Source organism: Mesocricetus auratus, unplaced genomic scaffold (assembly GCF_017639785.1).
Source record: "Mesocricetus auratus isolate SY011 unplaced genomic scaffold, BCM_Maur_2.0 Super-Scaffold_100020, whole genome shotgun sequence".
Classification (NCBI taxonomy): Eukaryota; Metazoa; Chordata; class Mammalia; order Rodentia; family Cricetidae; genus Mesocricetus; species Mesocricetus auratus.
The window spans coordinates 25,051,679-25,072,857 of record NW_024429201.1 but is presented as its reverse complement, the minus strand read 5'-3'; the positions used below and the strand labels follow the sequence as shown (position 1 = coordinate 25,072,857).

The window sequence follows — 21,179 nt, the reverse complement described above, 5'->3', positions numbered from 1 at the left end:
TAATCTAAGTATTTCTCTTACCGGAGAAAGGGTCTGGACCTTTTACTCCTCTAAAGGCTACATCATGACTCCCTGTGTTTCTCCTTCCCAGAGTCCTCCTCGACTCCTAGTCCCACATATGTTGCTTCCCTATTGGTCAACAGTGCTTTATTGACATATGCACAGGACTTCCCCATCAACCAACTACTTCCTGATTGAGTTTCTACCCTACTCAGTAGGACAGAACTCATACCTAACACTGTAAACATGACCAAGAACCCATGCTGGCGAGATCATAGGCCCTAGAGGAGACTCTACTATTATTATTTTGCTATATGGACATAGTATCAAATTGCCTTCTAAATACTCATCTTCATACTCCAGAGAAGTTTCTTTTACCAGTGATTGGCAGCTAATATTAAGTAAAGCTTCGTGACTTAGTTGCTCAGGCCTGGGACAGTACTTATCCTAGGGCCAGTTGTCCCCCACTACTGAGTTAAAGCCTTCTGTGCCCACTGCTGGATGAGCTGTAAGTATTTCCAGTGTGGAACACTATGTGCTGTTCTCTCCCAGGGTGAATGCTGAACAATGTCCCTGTCAACTTTTAAGCTGGGTCTCTCCCTGGTGGTTAAGCAGTAGTTAGCAATGCTCTAAGGGATCCTCTACAAAGTTCCCAGGTTCTATTTGTGTAGCTTTCTCTTCTCTGGAACTCTCTTTCTTGGACTCTTTAGATTTCTAGCTATGTCTCTTCACCTCAGGGAGCCTCACAGGCCTCCGAAGTGGCCTTTCGCCCATCAGCACTTGGAAACTCCCTCAGGCTAGCGCAGTCACAAGGCTTAGCTTGTTTTGTTTGTTTGTTTATTTTTGGACTCATGATAAGTAAATCTCATTTGCCCATTTCTCTGTCTTAGCTAAAAGCAGACGTCACCAGTTAGAGCTTGACTGTGCCTTTGATTTCACCGCATCCCACCTTGTTTACCATGCTCAGGTGTGAGTAATTTAACTCCCGCAGCCAAAGCGGATGCTTTTGGTATTTCAGTCCTTTAAAGTCAAGACTTGGCCCTCAGACCATCGTGCCCCGTGTACTGGAGAAGGTGGTGTATTCTATTGTAATTAATCATAGTCCTTGTTTTGTTTTGTGATCACATCTATACATGTTTTACTCTAATGGATAAGGGTTACCTATATGTATACTATTACAATTATCATCTTTATTCTTGGCTTTGTCATTTTATTTAAGTTCTATTTTTACATCTCATTTATTAGAAATTTTAATATTTAGAATAATTTGCTCATTAATACACTAATATCCTTGGGTAATTCTCTTATCCATAAGGGACCCAACTAGCTTATTTGCCTTATCTTTCTACTCCCTAGAAGTAGCTTTATTTTAAAGTACATTGTTTCTACTTTGTGAGAGCATATAATAGGGAATACTGTATTCTCCTATACAGGATTTTGTTCTATTAAGTCCTCAATACTATACTTAATAGTAGCCATTTCTGAAGCAACCACAAGTGTCTCTTGGAAGACTTTTCCTTGAATAAATTTCTCAGGATTCTTTAGATTCTTACATGCCTATCAAAACATTTTTATAACCCCAATAATTGAAAAATATCTCAAATGATTAAAAAAAACACCTTTGTCTCATACAGTCTTTCTAAATGTTACCCTGTCTTTGTTTGTTTCATATGTTGCTATGGATAGGTCTAATTTCAGTCCACTGTAATTTTCCTTTGTAAGTAGCAGAGTTCTTTCCTTTGGAGTCCTAAGGGGTTGTTATTGTCACTGTTGTTCCTATGTAGAGTCAAAGACTGTTGCTGGATGTGTTTCAGAGTTGGCTGTTCTGCATCAGTTTTCTCAGATACAAAGTAAGTTCTTTCTGTTTCAACACCCAGGTCTTTTGTTCAAGATATTTACAATTAGTTTTAAATACTGTATTCCATTGTTTTTCATTTTCTTCTTCAGAAATTCCAACTGTAGTATTTGAAACTTTTGGCAGTTTCTCTCTGACTCTCTTTGCCTCTTTATTTTGAATTATCTTCTCTTTATTTTTCTTTTTTCATATAAATTTTACTTAAATTAGAAACAATCTTATTTTACATATCAATCCCAGTTCCCTCTTCCTCCCATCCTCCCATTCTCCCCACAGACCTCCCATTCCATCCCCCAACCACTCCCCAGGGAAGATGAGGCCTTCCCTGAGGGATCATCAAAGTCTGTCATATCATTTGGAGCAGGACCTAGCACCCCCCACCCCATGTATCTAGGCTAAGATAGTATCCCTCCATGTGGAATAGGCTCCCAAAGTCCGAAATCCTTTAGTGGGCTAGGGATACATCCTGATTCCACTGCCAGAGGCCACATAGACTGCCTGCCCAGTGCTCCTAGCTGGCACCCACGTTCAGAGAACCTGGTTTGGTCCTATGTTGATTTCCCAGCTGTCAGACTGGGGTCCATGAGTTCCCTCTTGCTCAGGTCAGCTGTTTCTGTGGGTTTTCCCAGAGTTGTCTTGACCCCTTTGTTCATCACTCCTCCCTCCCTACAATTGGATTCCAGGATTTCAGCTCAGTGCTTAGCTGTGGATTTCTTTATTTTTCTTTTGTCTCTGCCTTCACATACTTTTAGTTGTATATAATGTCCCTAGTTGCTGAGAGTTTTGGCTTTTTACTCCCTTTAGATAGGGCATACACCTTGGTCCAGGCTGGTCAAGGACTGTCTACGTAGTTTATGCTGGGGGCAAATAGGCTATAGTCCTGTTATTTCAGCCTGCTGAGATGATAGGACTAAGCTTCCTTTCTGGACTTGCTTATTTACTTCTTCCTTTAGGGCAGTACCTGGAATTTTGAGTTTCCAATCCCTGGTGTGTGCATAGGTTTTTTTTTGTTTGTTTGTTTGTTTTGTTGGTTTTTTTGCTTGTTTGGTTTGGTTTTGCTTAATTCTACTGAAAAGGCTGGGAAATGATTCTTGTGCTTTTAAATATTGACAGTTACTGAGTTAATTATATTTGCTTTATGCTGAAATATCATGTGACAGTTTCCCTCTGCTTATGGCTTTCTTTCCATAGTAGGAAAGTAGTTTTCATTAGCCAAAAGTTTTGAATTCTCATTTGCTGTATGTTTTTAGATTTTCCCTGGAATCTTGGTGCTCATGGCAGATTCTTATCTATTGCCTTGTCCATGTTCATGTGTGTTTGCTTTTTCCTAGACCTGAAATAGCAGGCAATCTGCTAGGGTGGGATTTGGGTGCTTTAGTTTCTTTCTCAATTCAAAAGAAACTTCAGAGCTTGGCGTGGTGGCTCACACCTGTAATCTCAGCACTTTGGGAGGCTGTGACAAGAGATCACTGCCAGTTTGAAGGCAAACTGGGTTCCATAGTTTTAGGACTGCCTCAGCGGCACAGTGAAACCCTGTTTTAGTCACTATTCCCTAGAGTCACGGAACATATAGAATAAATTTCTCTCTCTATGTCTTTCCTTACTTCCATCTGGGGCACAAGGGTGCCCAGTCTGCTGGTGTGCCATAGGCTGACACTTGGGTGTTCTTACTCGCCTTCCTTACCTATGAGACTTGGAGGGAGTTGTACGCAGTATTTAAACTTAGTTGGTCATTACTGATCTGTGGAAGACTGGAAACTCGTGTGTTCTTAGGTTCTCTCACCGCTCTCAAATAAAACAGGACCAGAAACCTTAGATGTAACATTACCCACAGGATTAAACGACTACCAAGTATGTATTTCATGAGAAGAAAATGTTCAAGAAACTATTTGCTATTTTTTCCTTTTTGTAATTTTTTGAGATTAAAATGTAATTGCATCATTTCCCCTTTCCCTGTCCTTTCTCCAAACTCTCCTCTGAACCTCCTTCCTCCTTGCTTTCTTTCAAATTCGTGGCCTCTTTTATATTCTTACATACATATGTGTGCCTGTATGTTTATTCATAAACACACACGTAAACCTCAGTCTGTATAATGTTACTTTTTTGTGTTTTCAGGGCTGACCATTTGGTGTTGGATAACCATTTAGTGGCTCTTTCCTCTTGGTATTCCTTATTTGCCTGTAGATTTTTGTATAGGGTTGAGGCCTCATGAGATTTTCCCTGTCCATGTTTGGGTGGCTATTGGTGTTGTTCTTATTCAGCTTGTGTTTGGACAGCCAAGTTGGTGAGACTTTATGGGTGTAGCTTCTGACCTTTCCAGGAGACACAATCTCATAGCAAACTCCCTTCTGTCTCTTACCATCTTTCCAACTCCTCTTCCACCACGCGCCCAGACAGTCTTAGGTCTTAGCAAACTCCCTTCTGTCTCTTACCATCTTTCCAACTCCTCTTCCACCACGTGCCCAGACAGTCTTAGGTCTGGTGGTGGGTTGTTTTGACTCCCTTTATTGCCATGTCTGACAGACATGCCTTTGTCTGTGTTCCGTGTGTTTCCCTTTGCCGGTCTCTCCCCATAGTTTAATCTGTATCGCAGTCCCATAAGCAGCATAGCAAATCTCTTCCTTGTTTTTTTTGTCATTTGTTGTCTGTGTGGATGTAAACAAGGGAGCCACTATGGGTGGACACAGAGATACCAGCTCTGAGAGCAGTTTGTGGGAGGTCACTGCCCACTTTTGTCTTGTGTAGCCCCTGTATGGTGGGTTAGAGGTGGACAAAGTGATTGTCTTTTTTTTTTTTTTTAACTTTCTTTGGATCAAGTTTTGATCCTTATTGTAAAACCAAAAAATATGTTGTTAGTCTCATTGGCGTTGGGGTTACTAAAATCCCCTCAGGACTTTGGCAGCCGGCCTCCTGCTTAGTTGCCAACACTGCTGCCAGTTTTCATCTTTTCGAGATTCTTCATGAGCATTAAAATAGAAATTAGAAGAAGGTCAGATCATTCCCTATAGCTTGTCCTGCTTCTAACCTGCTTCTGACCCATTCCTTTTCAGTAATCAATAGGAAAAGGTTGCATTAAGAGTGTGATTTTTTGATAATTACTTTTTTCTTGAGTAGTCTACTTTTATTTTTTTTTTATTTTTTATTTTTTATTTTTTGGTTTTTCGAGACAGGGTTTCTCTGTGGCTTTGGAGGCTGTCCTGGAACTCGCTTGGTAGTCCAGGCTGGTCTCGAACTCACAGACATCCGTCTGCCTCTGCCTCCCAAGTGCTGGGATTAAAGGCGTGCACCACCAACGCCCGGCTGAGTAGTCTACTTTTAAAAACTTAATAATCTCCCTAATAAAAATAAATAGCAATGCAAAAATAGTTCTCTATCCTCCAGCAAACAAATTCAACTTACATCCTTACCAAATTTTGTCTAAATTGTATAATTCCCATGCCTAACCTCTTTTCTCATGGTAACGTTTGCATGTTAAAGGGCCTTTCAAGGAGCATGGGTTTTGCATAGAGCCAATATTCACCCACCCACACATACACAGCAAATACAGTAAGTCCTGCTAGTGGTTTCCCAGTGTAATGGTTTCCAATGTGTACTTTGTGGTCAGTTCTGGTTCGAATCCCATCTCCTGTGGTTATTATTCATGTGCTTAATGATATCTTCAGGCATTAATTTCATCATGTGTTAGCTATGAGACAGGCTGGAAATGAAGCTCAATGGTACAGCCAGTGTCTAGCCTGTTACAAGAAGGGCTCTGGGTTCAAGTCACAACTCTGCAAAAACTAATTAGTCAAAATACTACTTGAGCACAGTGGTACCTGTCTTGTTAACACTTAAGGGACACTCTAGGAAGACTGTGTGTGAAAACACAGCAGGAGGAGCTCATCATCCGGAAGAGGAGCCACAAGGAAGATGACCATGCTCACACATGGATGGAAATTACCATGGCAGGTCTCTAAGTGACTTTAGCAGCAAGTGGTTTGGGTTTTGCTTGTTCATTTCCTTCAAAATTTCTCCTCAGAAACTCTTGCCGTTGCTAGTTCCTTTTCTAAAAATATGACAGTGTCTTCTAGGACGTTTGTTTTGTGAGAGATGGTCAGCAGCTAGTGGTAAAAGGGGGGGGGTCATGCAATCATGTCTGATTTATCTGTGGCAAGGGGCTTCTGCCTCAGCCTTCAGCATGGAGCACATTGGAAGTCAAAAGCTGGGAACTGAAAATGAACAGAGGTACGACCTCAACATCTGAAACTGTAGAGTCCTAGAAAGTATTGACAAGCAGTCACTCACTGGTCAGTGTCTCTTCATCTGTATGTCAAATGAAACTACATAGAAAATGTGAAATTTAAAGGTTAATTTAAATGTAGTATTGAAATGTCACCAATGACAACAGCATACCATTTTGGGAAAAGAATGGAGAACATGATTGGCATGTTGTTGATAGAAGGATTTGAGTTAGAGATTGTTTCAGTCTTTACTGCTGAGCAATCTCCCGCATAGCAAGTATTTTAAATTCTGTGTCAGTGCTGGTTGCTATTATTCAGTCCAGCCTTGCCAAAACACTCAAAAGCCTGAGTTTGTTGGTTAATGGCATGGAGGAAACACATTCCCTGCACTGCTGAGAGGCAGTCTGCTGTTGTTAAGTGGTTAGAGGTGAGCAAAGTGATTCTGTCCTTTTTCTTTTTTTAAGTATTTTGTTAATTTAAATTAGAAATATGCATGCTTCAAATGTCAATGCCAGCACCTCCCTTCTCCCTCCACCAGCCCCACCCCCACCCTCAAACCCCCAGCCCAATCCCCACATCATTCCCCAGGGAGGGTGAGGCCCTCCTTGGGGGATCTCCAGAGTCTGTCATTTCATCCAGGGCAGGACCTAGGCCCTTCCCCATGTGTCCAGGCTGAGAGAGCATCCCTCCATGTGGAATGGGCTCCTAAAGTTCATCTGTATGCCATGGTGAACACTGATCTACTACCCAAGGCCCCAGAGATTTCTGAGGCCTCTTTACTGACACTACATTCATGGAATCTGGATCAGTCCCCTGTTGGCCTCTTAGTCATCAGTCTGGGATTCAAGAGCTCTCCCTTGTCCGGTCAGCTGTCTTTGTGGATTTCACCAGCACAGTCTTGACCGCCTTGCTCATCACTCCTCCATCTCTGTCACTGGGTTCCAGGGGATCAGTTCAGTGTTTAGCTGTGAGTATCTGTCTCTGCTTCCATCAGTCACAGGATGAAGGTTCTAGTATGTCACATAAGGTAGTCATCAACCTTATCATCAGGTAGGGGCTATTAATGTAGTCTGTCCACTATTAGTTTTAACTTTCACTATTTGCAGATGATATGATAGTTTACATAAGACCCAAAGAACTCTACCAGGGAACTCTTACAGCTGATTAACACCTTCAGCAAAGTGGCAGGATACAAGATCAACTCAAGAAAATCAGTAGCCCTACTATATACAGAAGATAAGAGGGCTGAGAAAGAAATCAGAGAAACATCACCCTTTACAATTGCCACACACAACATAAAACACCTTGGAGTAATGCTAACCAAACAAGTGAAAGACCTGTATTGCAAAAACTTTGAGTCTTTAAAGAAAGAAATTAAAGAAGACACCAGAAAATGGAAAGATCTCCCATGCTTTTAGATAGGTAGGATCAATGTAGTAAAAATGGCAATCCTGCCAAACGCAATCTACAGACTCAATGCAATCCCCATCAAAATCCCAGCACAATTCTTCACAGACCTGAAAGAAAATTCTCAACTTTATATGGCAAAACAAAAGACCCAGGATAGCCAAGACCCTGCTCAACAAAGCAACATCTGGAGGCATCACCATTCCTGACTTCAAGCTCTATTATAGAGCTGTAGTCCTGAAAACAGCTTGGTATTGGCACAAAAATAGACAGGTAGACCAGTGGAATCTAATTGAACCCTCTGAGATTAATCCACAAACCTATGAACAGCTGATTTTTGACAAAGAAGCTAAAATTATACAATGGAAAATAGCATTTTCAACAAATGGTGCTGGCATAACTGGATATTGGCATGTAGAAGACTGCAGATAGATCCATGTCTATCATCTTGCACAAAACTTAAGTCCAAATGGATCAAAGACCTCAACATAAATCCAGCTACACTGAACCTCTTAGAAGAGAAAGTGGGAGGTACCCTTGAATGAATTGGTACAGGAGACAGCTTCCTGAACATAACACCAGTAGCACAAACACTGAGATCAACAATTAATAAATGGGAACACCTGAAACTGAGTAGCTTCTGTAAGGCAAAGGACACAGTCAGCAAGACAAAAAGGCAACCCACAGATTGGGAAAAGATATTCACTAACCCCACATCTGACAGAGGGCTGATCTCCAAAATTTACAAAGGACTCAAGAAGCTATTCTCCAAAACACCAAAGAACCCAATTAAAAAGTGGGGGACTAAATCAAATAGAGATTTCTCAATAGAGGAGACTAAAATGGCTGAAAAAGTACTCAACATCCTTAGCCATTAGAGAAATGAAAATCAAAACAACCCTGAGATATCATCTTACTTCTTTCAGAATGTCTAAAATCAAAAACACCAATGACAGTTTGTGCTGGGGAGGATGTGGAGAAAGGGGAACACTTGTCCATTGCTGGTGGGAGTGCAAACTTGTACAGCCACTTTGGAAATCAGTATGGAGATTCCTCAGGAAAATGGGAATCGGTCTACCACAAGACCCAGCAATTCCACTCTTAGGCATATACCCAAAAGATGCCCATTTATACAACAAGGATGTCTGTTCCACTATGTTCATAACAGCATTATTTGTAGTAGCTAGGTCATGGAAGCAACCTAGATTCCCCACAACTGATGAGTGGATAGAGAAAATGTGGTACATTTACGCAGTGGAGTACTACTCAGCGGAAAAAAGCAACAGAATCTTGAAATTTGCAGGCAAATGGATGGCACTAGAAGAAACCATCCTGAATGAGATAACCCAGTCACAAAAAGACAAACATGGTATGTACTCACTCATATATGGATTTTAGACAAGGATCAGGTCAGTGTCAGCCTACAATCCCAGGCCCAGTGAGTCTGGGAAACGGAAGTTCCCAAAAGATATGCATTATACCCCAGAGAAGTGGAAAGAGGCAAGATCTCCTGAGCAGATTGGGAACATGGGGGGAGAAGAGAGGGAACCAGGAAAAAGAGAGGGGGATAAGAGGAGGGTAGAAGAAGACATGGGGGAGCAGGAAGGCTGAGTTGGGGTAAGAATAGAAGAGACCGGGATGAGAGATACCATAATAGTTGGAGTCATTATAGCTTTGAGGAGAGAGCTGACACTAGTGAGATTTCCAGAGATGTACAAGGATTCTGTCGTTTTTCTTTGCATAGTTCTTTGTTTATTTATTGCTGTGGCCATTCTTACAAGCCCAGCAGGGGGTGAGCACAGCACTGTTTCTCCAGCTCTGCTGCTATAAAAGCAACACTTGCTTTGATTTACATAAGACCAGGTGTATGATTATGGAAAAAATATTTCCACAAACATCAGCAGTCTTGATTGAGAGATGGAGTCTCCCAAATGGAATCCATTGCTTGTTAAAGACAGTGTTACTTAAGCAGCTAAACTTTCAGTACCTGTTCAAATGCCTCCAAATAGGGAAAATTCATAGGTAGCAGACCACAGCTCATCTTTTTAAATACATAGTTCATAACAAGTGGGCTGTGTTAACACTGGTGTGTTTCTCTAAAATGGGAGATGCTCTCTTCGTGTTTGAGAGAACATTACATGTCTTAAAATTTAAAGATACAGCTGTCTGACTACTTTATAAAGGGAATACAGAAGCCATGGCCCAGTTTATATTGTATTTTATTTGCCTCTCAGAGTATGGTCCTGGGTCATTGGTTATTTCCTTTTACAAATATTCTCTCTTCATAATTTCCCAGGCAAAACTATAAGGCTTGCAGAAGTTTCTGACACTTCTCAGTTCACCATCCTCCCTCCCAGGTCCCCATCCCCAGATTCACACCCATGTTCTAGAAACCCACGTGCTTAACTTCTAGTATCTACTGAAATTAATTGGATGGATTTTGGTTTGGGTTTTAGTTTTTTAAACTGAGGTCTTGCTATGCAGTTCAGGCTAGCCTAAAACTCATGATCTTTCAGCTTCAGCCTCCATGTTACTTGCGGCCTCCAAGTTACTGGGATTACAAGTACATTCTACTACACTCAGCTGTGCCTTCCTGAGCTGATGCTATTTAAAAAGCGAAATAATTATTTTAATGGACCTGGGATGATAACTAACTTTGTAACTATGAATGGAAACTACATGCCCTTCCCCAACTTTCCCTCTCCCCTATGTTTTCTTTTCTCTTCCCTTGGAATTTCCTTTTTTCCCCCTCTTGCTCCTCTTAACTCTCATCCCCTCATCCTAAGCATTGAGACTCTGAACCCTTCATTGAAAGCGAAAGAAGTGAATTCAGCAATGGAACTTGAGAAAGTGTGACTCTAAAGCCATTGCTATTTCCAACTATAGATAAAGACAATCTTCTTCAAAGACCTGCAAGGAAATTTCAAGACTGGTGATCAGTTATTGTGATTAATAGAATACAACTAAATTCCAAATATTTACTAACACATTCTAATACTACCCATACACTGTATTTGTTGAGGTGGATAGTTGCCTTTAATCTCTTAGACTATGTGAGCATCTGAGCTTTAACCTTGTTATTGTTTTAAGTGTTGTGTTTATGTCATCCTGGATGCTTCCATGGACAATACATTTGTTGTTGCTGCTGCTGCTATTTTATAGCCCAGGCTCTTCCCCAAGTGCTCAGTAACTTGTTCTTGACTATGCTTATATTTACTAATGGTTTAAAAGCATGCTAGAAAATAGAAGTCCTCTACAAGTCCACTTATTCCTCATCCCAGTGAACAGTTTGGTGTGTATTTTTCCATATTATTCCCTTCTCTCTCTCTTTTTTTTTTTTTTTGGTTTTTTGAGACAGGGTTTCTTTGTATTGTTTTTGAGGCTGTCGGTCCAGCCTGGCCTCGAACTCACAGAGATCCACCTGCCTCTGCCTCCCGAGTGCTGGGATTAAAGGCGTGCACCACCACCGCCCGGCCATATTCTTCCCTTCTTGTACACAGCTGCATTGCTTTTGTGTGATGCTATGGACAGAGCCCAGGGCCTAGTACATCCTGGGCAATTGCTCTATCACCAAGCTGTATCCACAGCCCTGTGTGCATCTTTTAAAGCTTCACCTCTCCATGACTTTGGACTGCGGTGGCAGTATCATTTCCTCACCATGGGAGAACATATTCTTGTTTATTGGCAAAGCCGTCACCACTTAACAGGTATCAGACCGACTGGCAGCATTCTAATTAAGAAGCTAGGGTGCCAGGGTCTTGGGCATGTTTTTCTAGACAATTATTGAAATGTTTCTAAACATTTTAAAACAATTATCTGTGAATTTCTAAAATCCATCTGTTTCCAAAGGGTTAGCCCATGTGGATTATCATATGAGCTTATCTTGAGATTTTTACATGCTTTTAAGACGAGGCAATCCACGATTTATATATTATTCAATTTTCCTAAATGTCGATTTCATTTTCTTAATAATCTAGAGTCTCTAAGTGTGTTTGTCATTGTTTTAACCACTTGTCACACATTGTATTTTCTTGGCATGTCTTTTACCCACATCTCACTAAAGTATCTTGATTAGCATATTTTAAAAGTAGAATCATAACACACTATGACAGTTGGGGACTTGAAGATCCTTTTGGCATCATGAGAAATCTGCCTGTGAAAACTTTCCCAAGCAATAGTCAACAAGAGTGTCCAGAAAGTCACTCCATCTTACTAACTTATTTTGAGATATTTGTGGCTCTTGTGAATAATGAAATAATGAGGAGAAATAATAATTCACATTGAATTCCGGAGTTATTAGAAAAGTATCCTTTATTTTCTTATGCCTAATATTTTGGGACACTGTGAACAGCTCTGGTTTTAAAGGTGCGTGGTTACATAGGAATGGAAAAGCTGAAGTTTACAGGGTTCCCTCCTTCATTCTAACCTTCTCTTAAATTGAATGAACTGTTCACATTTTCTGTGGTCCAGGAAACAATAGCTGTTTTTAATTTTTTTCCTTAAAAATATAACACATAAATTTCACTTAGTTATATCTAAATTTAACAAATAGCTTTGTCCTCTTCCTAAGCAATGCAGATTTACCGCTTTCATTCTGATATCCCCCTCCCAACTTCCTTCCTTGCTATTGTTACTCAGGAGCTTAACTCTATTTGCTGTTTTTATGCCCAAGACACTATCATCATCTTTCTGTTCACATTTCCCTTTTTGTTTTGGAAGATATATTTATTGTTTTATTATTATATTAATTGTATAAGTGTGGGTACATGAGTGCGGGCACCTGCAGAGGCTCTGACTTGGAGATAGAGTTGCAGACGTCTGGCACGGTTGCTGGGAATTGAACTCGGTTCCTCTGGAGGAGCAGTGCCGCTCTTTACTCCCGAGTCTTCTGTTCACACTTTCTTACAGTTACCATTCCCTTTGTACATCTTCCCTTCCTTGCATTCAGAGCCTCTGCTACCAAACCCAGTTTGGAATTAGCTGTCAGTCTCCAGAATTTACAGGTAGACATTTAAGTATTTTCAGGAGAAAATGGGAAGAGTAGGGTCCTAGGAGACATGCCTTGCTGTCAATATCAACCCATCCTGCACTGTTGCCTCTCAGGACTGAGGACTGTGGGACATCCTACATGAGTATTGTCCCTGGAGACTACGGCTGTCTCTGAGTTATTTGCCTTCAGCTCTCAAGTGGGGGTGTTTTGTGGGAGTAAAGAAGAGCAATGAACTCTTGTAAAATATTCACATTAAATATACTCAGGTTGTGTCCCCCCGCCGTGCGTGTGTGTGTGTGTGTGTGTGTGTGTGTGTGTGTGTGTGTGTAGAGAGAGAGAGAGAGAGAGAGAGAGAGAGAGAGAGAGAAATTAACCTTACTTTAGGAAATAAATAATGGTGATGATAGTTACAATCCTTTTTATTTGGTTTTGAATTCACTAATTATATTTTAACATTTTCTTACATGGAAAACACCAAGTTACAAATCGATAGATGGCACTTTTTGAAATTTTGCTGTCTTTGAAATCCAAAATAACTATCATAGACACCTAACTGTTAGTTTGGGTGTGGACATTGGGCCTTCTGAAAATTCTGTCTTCTTCGTTATATCAAGAACTTCATCATTTATTAATGTGTATATAAGTCCTGTGATGTCAACAATATTTTTCCACCAGCAAAATACATGGCAGAGGTACTGGATTAGCAAGTATACTGGGCTCTCTTCCAATGGTTTACATTGATCATGGTTTCCACGAGGTCAAGATAAACAGGATTCTTCAGAGTGTTTAAAGAGCCCAACTTTCAAAGTCACTTAACCCAACATTCTTCCAGTAACTTAGGACATAATTTCTCTGCTGAAACAGGAACGGATTGGACTAAGTGTCATCAATTTGTTCTTTGGTCATTATAGGTTGTGGCTCTAGGCATGTATTTAACCTGTATGTCTATCAAATCTGTGATTCAGGTGTGGTGGTACAAGCATATAACCACAGACCTTCTGCAGGAAGATCAGGAGTTCAAGGCCAGCCTTTGCTATATAGCATGTTCCAATTTTGGTGCCATCATTTTGGAAGATGTTATTCATTTCCTTCTACACAGTCAATGTGACTTGTGACGTCAAGTGTGATGACTTGAGTTTTACGTTTCTTCCATAAAGAGTGGTTGCATTCAAATATAGTCATGGTGTCATCATATGCCTGACACTGACATTTTTATGTGGAGCTTTCAGTAATTATTATGATATAGACAAATGATCATATGAAGATTCATCAGCCAAAGCATTTGGATACATTTGAGTTATGATAAGATTGTTAACTGGCAGATTTGCTATTTTCTATAGGCATCAAGAAAAGAAGTCATAAAATGTGCATATCCATTTGAGAAGAAATTAACTTTTCCTAAAATTTCTTTTCCAGTGAAGGAACCCCATCCCCCAGAGTGGAGCTGCTGCATAACATTGATCAGGACTTTTTTGACAGTTCACCATGTGAGTACCCAGCCATTGCTGCCATGTTAAATGTTTTGTTGTGTTTAGCACACTAACCTAGTGCTCCCTGCCTACCAGAGTTGCTGTTAGTGTAAATGTTGTTTCCTGACATGTATTCTGGTACTTTCATGGTGGCTTCAGTATTCTGTGAAGTTAGTAAATTCTGGCTTTGCCATTTGCTGGCTGTATGTAGCAGGAGCCCACAGGAATCCCAAGACCCTTTCCTCTACCGATATCATGTCATTGCCTGTGTCACCTAAAAGTTCCAGAAAATTCATCATCAAACAAGCCACTGTCCAGTCTGGGGTTGTATGAGCCTCCACATCATCTGATTGGGTTGGCCAGGTGCATTGCAGAGCCTGCTGGGTCTCACAGGTGTGAGTTTCCTAACTATCCTGGAGTCTTTCAGCTTCATCGAGCCTTCTGCCTACTGCTGCCTTGCCAGTTCCTCAGGTGGTGTCACATTGCCTGCACTCATGTGGGGGCCATACCGCCCCCTTTCCAGACACTGTACTGCCTCGGTCAACTCTCTTTACTTCTTTGTCCTTTCCAAGTGACCATAAGAGCCCACTCCTTAGACATTCCTGCTCACAGGATTAACCTGACTGTGCCCTGAACATCCAGGACCCTGTCACCTGGCCTTGCGATGTTCTTACCCAACATTACCTGTCCTGCTTGCCATTTCAAAGCACTTGATTTTATCATCCCCAGGCTCAGTGACTATTTTCTGCCTCCCTGTAGTTTCCAGAGCATTCCAGAAGTTCTGTGAAAAGCAGTTGTCCCTTCCTTAGTGTCTCCAAATAGCATCACATAGTTTAGTTGGGCACACATATCCCACTGACACAAAGAGCCGAGATGTCAAGATCTGTGACTTGTTTGTATTTTGACCCTCATAAGTTGACACAAATGCCATATACCTTGAAAAGCACTCACTAATCATTACTTGATCACAGAGTGGACAGTTGGAGAGGAGATTAGATGTAATTAAAATATGAAATTTCCAGGAAAACGGGTGAACCTGGAAATTATTATATTAAGCAAGGTAACCCAGAGTAATAAAGATGGTGTGTTCTTTTTCATATGCAGATCCTAGCTTTTAATGATTAGCTATATGAATATATGTAAGTGCATCTATAGTCATGAAACCATAAAGAAGACCATGAAAGGGGAAAGAGGGACTGTGAAAAAGGATATCAGGTGATAGGGGAATAGAGGGATGGACAAGAAAAACAAATGATGTTTGAAAATGCCATATGAAATCTAATACTCAGTATGTTAATTTTTAAAAGCTAAACACTACTACCACCATGTGGATGCACTAAATCTGGAAAAGGAAAGTATTCTAACAACAAGCAAGAAATGTCTCTTCAATTGTAGTAAAATTACATTAGTAGTAGAGGCAGGAATATGGGTTAGACACTGAGGGCTGCCAAAATAGTCTAGATTTTTGCTGTCCATTGTGTAGCCCCTAGCTGCATGTGGCTACTGAGCACTTGAAATGTAGGTAATTATGGGCTGACATGTCAGCTCTAAGTATAAAATACATACCAGACTTTGCAGACTAGGAACACATATGGTGCATACATGTTGGAATGACAGTACTTTGAATATGTTGAATGTACACATATGTTGGAATGAGTACTTTGAATATGTTAAGTTGAATATACTATTAATGCTTCATCTGTTTCTTTTTCCTTTAAACCTTTGAATTATGCATGTGATTTGCATTATAATTCTGTTGGTCTAGAAGAGCTATTCTAGAAGGTACTAGAAAATAAGTTTATCAGCTGCACAGAGGATTGGAGACCTATGTATGATTAGTTACCTTGAGGCTACAATGGTTCTTTCTAAACTTTCCCTGCCCCTGCACACCTAAGAGGCATGGCCTATTCTAGGAATCATCAAAATTTCCCAGGGTGTCTGGAGAATGGTGGGAATTCAGGAGTAGATTTAAAAACTTGTATAACCCTGATCCTGGTGTCGGGAATATGCTTCTCACATAATGGCTGCAGACTGTCTTCATTTGCTAAATCCTCAGACAAAACAAAAGCAAAAACCCTGTCTGTACGCACACTGGGCTATAGTTTAGTTTGCCATTGGAAGTGACAACTAGAACCAGATTCTTATGTGGCCATCTCAACCCTGTTTGCAGCAGAGTTCTTGTTGTAACCAACTGTCCTCCCTAAAGTACTCCTAGCAAAATAGTAATATGGACAAGGGGCTCCTGCAGTATACAGGTTAGAAGGGGTGTGGAAGTCAGGAAGGGGACTCTACGGCTGAGTTACAAGGATGTTTCCAGTGTGTTGTTTGGCAACTGTGCTGAGTTTCATCATTGTGATCATTAATTCAGAGACACTTTTTCCTCTGTTGTCCTCTGTGCCTCCTATAAGGAAACCCACTTGATGATGGCCTTCCTTACCAACCTGGTTCACACACGTGAGATGTTCTCTGTTGTCTGTGTCTGCAGAGAGCATGGTGCCTGACTCCTCCCACAGAGCAGCTCTGCAGGCCTTTTCTGCTGTGAGTGAGTCGCTTTAGTTTGCTGTGTCAGAGAAAAGAAAAAGGAAAAGCTGTCTTTGGGGGCCTACTGCCTTTTACCATGAAGACATGAATCTGCTTTCCTTTCTATGCAGTTATTTTCAGGGAAAATATAAACCCAGTTATAAGAAAATACTAACGTAGAGGACAACAGCATCTGGAAAGTCTAAGAAGGTGTTCTAGAAATCAAGAAGCAGCCAGTCTAGCGTATCAAGTAAGGGCTGATATTTGAGCCCGTGTTACCAAGAGTCACAGTTGGCTCCTGACTCTAGTGCCTCCCAGACTGGTTACCAGAGGATAGTTAATGAGCACACTGTGAGGGAACACCAGTTAATAAGCAGTAATGTTGCCACAGGCACGGTCACAAATGAATGAATAGAAATAGAAGCCTTAGAAGCATTATAAACAATAGACTAATTTGGATTGATACATGGTCTTGTTATTGCTACACCCAGTTCACCTCTCTGAGCCCTGTCCTCCTTCCTTTACCAATGTCTCCTCACCTCGGGAGCTATGCGAACAGGCACTGGATGTTTCCCAGGGGAGCCCTGCCTTCCACATACCCTCACGCCCCCTCAGAAGCTGGTTCTTGAATTTAGCAGTTACTCTTCCTACCCCCTCTTTAGAGTAGTGGGAACATCCAGGGAAACTGGGGTTCCCTCCTTAGGCTCACTGTCTCATTAATAAAGGAATTTAAAAACAGACTCAGAAGGAAGCTCAGGGACCATTTTATTAGATTTTGAAAGTAAAACAACAGGGTGCTCCTGCTGTAAAGCTTGGCAGCTGCGGAATGCGGGTAGATGGAGGAAAATGAAGAGGGAAAGCATGTCCTCTGAGTTAGGGTCCGTGAGAGCTGGCGTGTTCCTAAGTGGACGCTGGCAAATAGCTGCGTGGCAGAAGGGTGGGGTGTGGGCTGCAGAGAATGAGTGAGAAAGCAGGTTGCCAGGGAAGGCATGCTTGGGTCAGGAAAGCATGCCTGGACTTTCGAAAAAAGGCACAGAAAAAGAAGGAAAACTATACTTTTTGAGTTTGGAGCTCAAAAAGCAGGCAAGCTTAGCCGTGAAGATAAGCAAGCAACTGCATCAGGGGAGAGGCTTTGGAGAAGCAAAAGTAAGTACGTTATCTCATTAAGGGTTAATTATTCCTCCCATCTCCTTAGTGTGTTATAGGGTGAATCAGCTTTCCTGGGGAGTAAACTCTGGCCATGTGACTGGCAGGCCCAGCTCAAGGGAAGAAACAACATATTATATAATGTTCTAGTCTTTGGAGGAGATCAGAGTTATTCAGGGCCAGAGGTGTTCCATTCTTTTGGCTAGAGGCCTAAGGAGAGGCAGTTGTAATGTTTTCCTTTCTAGTGTTAGCAGGAAAAAAGATGGGCACCAAAGCCAACCATGAGGAAGGGGTCTATCCTCAGTGGCCTCTGAAGTTACTAAACTGCCTGCTAAACATTTGTACTCATTCATTATTTTGGAGGCCGGCTGAAGTTGGGAAATAGATATAGCCATATTTCCACCAGGAACACCTAGAGGAGCGATTCCAAAGCTGTCCACCAGAAGGGATTAGTATCTATTTGGAACTTCAGCCACCCTCACACATGGCTTCCAGGCAGGGGAGGTGCTCACTGACTCGAAGGGAGAGCTGCTGTCCCCACCTGCATTCGGGACAGGACCAAGGACGTTGCCCGTGGAGGGCAGGCCACATGCAGATCCTAACACCTCATACCTCCATGCCTTTCTCTCTAGTGGAGTGACCTAGACCCATGTCTTTCCCTGGGAGTGGGCCGTAGAAGTAAGCAGTAAGGACTTGGGGAGAGAGATGGTGCTGTTACAACGAGCTATGGGAAATCCTGGAGGAGCCTGAAACATTGGGGAAGCAGCTGTGATGCTGGGGCTGAGTTTAGCTTGCATAGACTCGAGGGGTCTCCAGTGCCAGACTCTGTGTTTCCCAGCACCATTCAGATCAAGGGAAGGACCGCTACAGAGACCTCAGTTTGCAGTTGCCTGATTTGGTCGTGGCTGTTCTGGGGTGATGGTCCTCTCAAGCTGAGACCACAGCTCACCTCAGATGTCAGAACTCCAGAATAGTCCAGCTGTGTGAGACACACACACACACACACACACACACACACACACACACACACACACACACACACACGTCATGCTGGCAGGAGCCCAACTACTGGTGAAGGACACTGACAGAAGTTAGCACAGTCCCTACCACCAAAGTCCCACTCTGTGAAGAGGCTCTGCACAGTGCTGTCACCACTTCAGGTGGAAGGCCTCTTCTCTTTGGGTGTCACTATGAGATGTTACTTCTGCTAGTGATGATGGTGGAAATGGGCTTGGCTCCCTTTCCTCCCTGGGAACTTTGAGTAGGAATGGCCCCCATAGACTCGTGTTTGAATGCTTGGCCCATAGGGAGTGGTACTGTTAGGAGGTGTGGCCTGGTTGGAGGAAGTGTGTCACGGGGGGGAGGCTTTGAGGTCTAAAAATGTTCAGGTTACATTCAAAGAGGTACACAGTCTCTCCTGCTGCCTGCAGATCAAGATGCAGAACTCCGGGTTCCTTCTCCAGCACCATGACTGCCTGCCCACCACCATGTCCTGCCAGGATGATAATGAACTAAACCTGTGAAACTGTAAGCCAGCCCTAATTAAATGTTTCCCTTTATAAGAGTTGCCATGGTCGTAGTGGCTCTTGATAGCCATAGAAACCCTAACTAAGACACTCTCTCACACAGAAATTTTCTCTGGCACAGTTGCCACAACTGCTTGAGGTTCAAGGCTCATCCAGTTTCGAATGCGTCATGATTTGAATGTGAAATGGCCTGGCCAGCAGAGGCTCATTACTGTGGCGATGCCTTTGAAGGTTATAAGCCAACCCATGGCTCCAGCCTCTCTTGCAGCTTTCTTTCTGCCGTCGTCTAAGCAGCTCTCCTCCCCACCTGCTCCTGAGATCTCGTGGAGACGAGCAACTGCGGACCAGACCCAGATCTTTAACCTGTGAGCAGAAATAAGCCGAGGGTTGTTATAGCAACAGCTCGGCTTCGCTCTCTGATGCCAGTTTTCTGTATTGGGTGTCTCTGTATCATCAGATGGAAACAACTCAGGGGAGTAAAGATGTATTTCAGACTGGTGTCCATCAGGGAAGGGACAGGGGACAGATTGAGGCGAGTTCATGGCTGGGATGTGAATTTAGTAAGCGCCCGTGGAGGACAGTGCAGATTCAAAGTGCCGTGCTGATAGCGCCAAACTCCAGTCCCTTTCGCTTCTGCAGCTGTGCTTATGTTCTCTTCAGGGCATCCTGTCATGATCTCGTTTTTTTCCTAATCGTGCTTACCTGTTTTCCGTCCAGAGCTAATGCTCCAAGCACATCAGACATCATCTGTATGGCTTGCTCAGTGCCTTGCATGTATGAAGGAATGCATGCAGACCAGTGGTCTGTTGCCGTCTATTCCCTTCTATTGGAACAATCTAGGAAGAGCAGTGATGGTATCACCCACTCTCCGATCAGCTCGGCCTCTTTCTGCAGAATATGGCGAGTGTGGGAGGCTGCACCAACTCACATGCTGTGTATATATATATATATATATATATATATATATATATATATATATATAGCATGGAGGCACCTGGGTAGCCAGCCTGACACCCTCCTTTTCCCAACCCACATGGGGAAACTGAGGTTTAAGGCCCTTCATAGCTATTAAACAATGGAGCTTGAACTCAGGCATTTCCAACCACACTGATTCCAGGCCTCTCTCATTTGTCCTCTGGTCTGATGTGAACCAGGTTGACTGCAGTGACAGCCATCTCACCTCAATGTTGGCATGCTGGGGTGTGCCATGTTGAGGTAAAGCTTGGAGAATGGCTGTCATAGCAACAGCAGCCTTGCTAGCTTCACGTGTAATCTGACTCTGGGTGGTGACTGCTTCTGACTGTGGAGCTGGCCCTGGGCACCCCGCTCATGCCTTGTGCTACACTGGAGGTAGAAAAAGAGGAATGTTGGAATGGGTGGTGTCAGCTCATGTAGGGTGTAGAATTTTGGAGTGTTGGGCTTGGGTTTGAATGGCCGTTTGACTCATTTCTTGAGAGCCTGGGATGAGTTCTTCCAGTCATCTGTTCTGTCACCAATAAGTCGAGGACAGTCACAGCACTGTTCTGTAAATAGATCCCTCTGCTGTGAACACCAGTTATATTGTGACTGTTGGAGTGGGGAGGAAACTGCAGTTTCTACTTTGTGTATTACCATAGTTTTCAGTGCCAGTGATGAGCACATTGTCACTTCTATAGTCAGAAATGATGTGTTAGGTCAAGTTTGGAAAATTACTCAAGACTCTGTGGAGATCACACTGTCCACAAAGTTGTGACGCTGTGTGGGGCAGGGAGACTGGTGTGTAACTAGGGTTCTCTGCTGTCAGCCTCAGACCCACAGACCCACAAACCCTCAGACTCTCAGACTCTCAGACCCTCAGACCCTCAGACCCTCAGACCCTCAGACCCACAGACCCTCAGACTCTCAGACCCACAGACCCTCAGACTCATTGACTCTTAGACCCTCAGACCCACAGACCCTTAGACCCTCAGACTCTCAGACCCACAGACCCTCAGACCCACAGACCCTTAGACCCTCAGACTCTCAGACCCACAGACCCTCAGACTCATTGACCCTCAGACCCTCAGA

General features: G+C 42.6%; 1 protein-coding gene and 1 pseudogene across 1 annotated transcript in view; both read left to right on the top strand.

The window, feature by feature from the left end:
• Positions 1 to 21,179, top strand: part of Arsb (arylsulfatase B) — a 152,909-nt gene that overhangs the window by 81,072 nt on the left and 50,658 nt on the right. The window contains exon 6 of the mRNA XM_005065649.4: positions 13,889 to 13,959. Coding sequence (XP_005065706.2) covers positions 13,889 to 13,959 — 71 coding nt within the window. The remainder of the gene's footprint in view (positions 1 to 13,888; positions 13,960 to 21,179) is intronic.
• On the top strand, positions 11,099 to 11,213 carry LOC121133232 (annotated as a pseudogene).